Source organism: Procambarus clarkii, chromosome 12 (genome assembly GCF_040958095.1).
Source record: "Procambarus clarkii isolate CNS0578487 chromosome 12, FALCON_Pclarkii_2.0, whole genome shotgun sequence".
Lineage (NCBI taxonomy): Eukaryota > Metazoa > Arthropoda > Malacostraca > Decapoda > Cambaridae > Procambarus > Procambarus clarkii.
This window is the reverse complement of record NC_091161.1, coordinates 44,220,372-44,224,217: the sequence shown is the minus strand read 5'-3', so window position 1 is coordinate 44,224,217 and position 3,846 is coordinate 44,220,372. Positions and strand designations below refer to the sequence as shown.

At 45.6% G+C, this 3,846-nt stretch overlaps 1 protein-coding gene across 1 annotated transcript; it reads right to left on the bottom strand.

The window, feature by feature from the left end:
- Nucleotides 1-2,243: 2,243 nt before the first annotated feature.
- LOC138364029 (uncharacterized) lies at nucleotides 2,244-2,837 on the bottom strand. The gene has a single exon (XM_069323464.1). It carries the CDS (start codon nucleotides 2,835-2,837, stop codon nucleotides 2,244-2,246), a length of 594 nt encoding a protein of 197 aa, XP_069179565.1.
- Nucleotides 2,838-3,846: the final 1,009 nt, after the last annotated feature.

The window sequence follows — 3,846 nt, the reverse complement described above, 5'->3', positions numbered from 1 at the left end:
CCTTTTATATTCCTGAATGTCTGCAAATGTCCCTTACATATATGTACTTGTATAGATTTATATACATTTTAAAGTTTTATGACTAGTTAATAAGCTCGAAACATACTAAAAAGGGCTTTTCTATTGCAGGTGTGTTGGAGCTGCAGGTGTTGCAAGGGCGCTTCAGGTGTGTATGAGGGAGCTACAGGTAATGTCCACCTCCCCTCCACATGGTCACTGCTGTTAAAACCACTTGGGTCGCAACACGTGGGGAAGCTCAGGTTACAATACATGAACACATTGCAGGTATGATATGTATACAGGTGTGTGAGTGAACTACAGGTATGTGCGAGGGCGCTACAGGTGTGTGAGGGAACTACAGGTATGTGTGAGGGTGCTACAGGTGTGTGAGGGTGCTACAGGTGTGTGAGGGAGCTCGGGTTACAATGCAGGAACACATTGCAGGTATGATAAGTATACAAATGATGTAGGTTTTAAATCACTGAGGACAACATTGGTTTTATTAACATAAATTCAGATGTTTCTTATAATAGGGCATTAGACATCAGCAAAAGAACTCTGGGAGATTTTACTAGTCATATATTAATGATGAAAATGCTGTTGATAATGTTCAAAGACTAACAACAGTAGTATCTACTGAAAATGTTTAAAATATTAAACTAAATATTTTCACAGGCATAGTGAAGGTCAAGCGGACATAATATTCAATTAATAATATTCTCTGAAGTGACTGGTGGTGTTATACGATACGTTTTTAAAGCCGTGTGTATACTATTCCAGTATGTTTGAATCTCGTAATCATGGAATAATTTTGATAGAGCATGAACAAATCGGGAACAAGAATAAAAACGTAAGAACATGGGGATGAAGGAAACTGCAGAAATCCATACGATGTCCACACCCCATTGGTCCATACGAAGCAGCTCCTATTTATATCCACCCAAACTCGAGTTCCTATGTCTTATGTTACCCAGTAATTTGTTCTACAAGTCAACAACGCTGTTACCAAACTAATATTTACCCAGGTCTTTCCTAAATCTAAACTTGTTCAATTTATATCTATTATTTCGCGTTCTATTCAGTGAAACATATAATACCTTATTAATATCTCCCTTATTATGCCTATTCGTCCACTAGTACACTACAATCAATTCCTCACACGGAAGGTGTTATGGCCTTACTTGGCCAGTAACCGGGTTCTTTATCTCAATCACTGTAACAAGAGAGCAGTACATAGTAGTACATCATGAACATCATAACAGCATGAACAAGCCACGTGGAGCATGAACAACCGACAGGCGCGGCGCCAGTCAGGTGGCAGCAGACAATGAAAAAAGTTACACCTCTGTACAAGTTAACCATGGGACAGGTCAACCGTCACCGAGTCACGAGGTCAGAGTTGATGCCGTCATGATAATCTACAGGGATTAACTCCTCCACATCAAATGCAAACCCTCATGTTCAGCTGGGGAGCAGGAGATTATGGCTCATCACCCTCTTAACCCCCAATGTATCTTCCTGTATATAAATAAAAATGGCGTTGGTATCACCACCTCCCTCACCAGTGAGAATTGTCATTGATCCACCTTTTAAATGAATATGATCAGGAGCATTCCACAGATGGGGCTGACCTTGCAACACCTTCATCAATAGATGTTGTCCTCATCACACCTACAAGAATTGGAGTTGGAGTGCATTTTCACAGATGGCATCGATATTGCCACATCTCTCCACAGATGATTTTGATATCGTCACAGAAGGCTATTCTGAGCAATGTGCGAAGCAAAGCACAAGAAGCTCGAGCAGGTCTTCCCCACCCTACACACACATAAACCACTCCACCCCCAACCTCACATCCAGACTATACTTCAGTCCTCAACCCAGCGCCTAACTGCAGTCCACACCCGTAATCGCATCTACCTGCCACCAACTAACACCACACTCCATGTACAGTCCGAAGGTGGACGAGATGATGGCCCTTGCCAAAGCCAACGTAATGTCAGCAATCCACATGTACGGTGGTAACATCTTTACATTCGGGGACACTCCTTCCCCAATTACTAGTAGCCAACTACTTGCTACCCATTAAAATACCCCCTGAACTCCTTGTCACCACAATTAGAGCACGAATATTGTAATTATTGTAAGCCCTCTGTGGTTGTTCCAAGAGCATGCTTGGCGAGGATCGCGATGATGCCGAAGAGGGTTGGAGGAGGAATGCACCAGTGTTGATGTTGAATGGGTCAGAAAATGCAGCCGTTGTACAAGACTGTTCCATTCATGTCCTTGTGGAAAGATTGTATCATGCTGAGTAGGGTGGGTGGGCAGCCAATTTTGGCCAAGATCTTGAAGAGTCCGTCCCTAATCACGCGGTCGAAGGCCTTTGTAAGGTCAGTGAAGGCGAAGTACAGGAATTTTCTCTGCTCCCAGCACTTTTCTTGAAGCTGTCTCAGGGAGAATACCGTCAGTGGTTTACCTCCCTGATCGGAAACTGTACTGTGACTCAGGGTACACTCTTTCAGCAAGAATATGAAGCCTGACCAAGACGCTCCTGGCGAAGAGTTTGCCGACGACGCTGTAGAGATGCCTCTATAGTTGTTGACATCGCTTGTCGCCTTTTTGTAGAGTGGTGATGATTGCATATCTCGTGTCTTGTGGAACCGAACTTCCCTCCAGCACTGGCACAGAAGTTCATGAAGCTCAGTTTTAAGTGTTCCACGAGCGCACTTGAGAACTTCAGGCGAAATCCCGTCACCTCCTGGGACCTTCCCTGAGGGAAGTGAATCCAGTGCTTTCTCAACTACTCCCACAGTTGGTTCAAGATAAAGTTCTTCCATGATGGGCTGGTACTCGATTGCATCCAAGACCTCTACACTGACCTAGTTCTCTCTGGAGTAGAGTTTGGAGTAATGTTCCACCCAGCGATTCATCTGTTGATCACGGCCTTTAATTAATGATCTCTCCAGTGGCTGACTACAGAGGAGCCGTCCTGTTTTATGTAGGGCCTGTTGCCTGTTTGATCGCTTCGTACATGTCAACAGTGGCCGCCGACAGTGGCCGCAGTCTGGATGCTGGAACAGAGTCGGAGCCTGTAATCGTTAGCACAGCGCCTACCTCACAGTTTGTTGAACTCGACTGCGGGCAGTATGGAATGCATGTAAGTTCCTTTCTGAGGGTAGGTTCTTGTAGGATGAGAGAGCTCGTCTTTTTTCCTCTACGAGGGGTATCGGTTCCTCTGCACTGGCCTCGAACCAATCTGCTGACTTGTTCTACCTCTTACCGAAGGTGGACATGGCAGTGTTGAAAATACTGCCCCCGAGATGTGACCACCTCACTTGCGCTATTGCAGGGTGGTACAGGAAGGGCAGCGCAGCAGTGAATTCCTCCACCTTGTGAAGGTCACGGGTCTTGTTAATGTTAATGCGCAGTCTTCCCCCCTCCCCTTCTTTGCTCTGTGGATTTTCCAGGGTTGGAACTTTACTCTTCAAACGACGAGTGTGTGTGGTCGGTGTCACAATCTGCGCTCTGGAAGCTGCGGGTCAATTTGACGCTTCTCAGATTGCTACACCTCGTAAGCACTAGGTCGAGTTGGTGCCAATGCTTAGACTTGGGGTGTCTCCAAGAAACCTTGTGCTGGGGTTTAGTGTCGAAGAAGGAATTGGTGATGCAGAGATCATGACGACAGCAGAACTCCAGAAGGCGCTGCCCACTCTCATTCATCTTCCCAATCCAAACTGGTCCAGGCAGGAAGTCAGAGCTGTGATCAGAACCAACTCTTGCATTAAAGTCTCCCAGGAGGAAGACTGGCTCTTGTTGAGGTATGTCTCTGAGTTAGGCCGAGGTCAT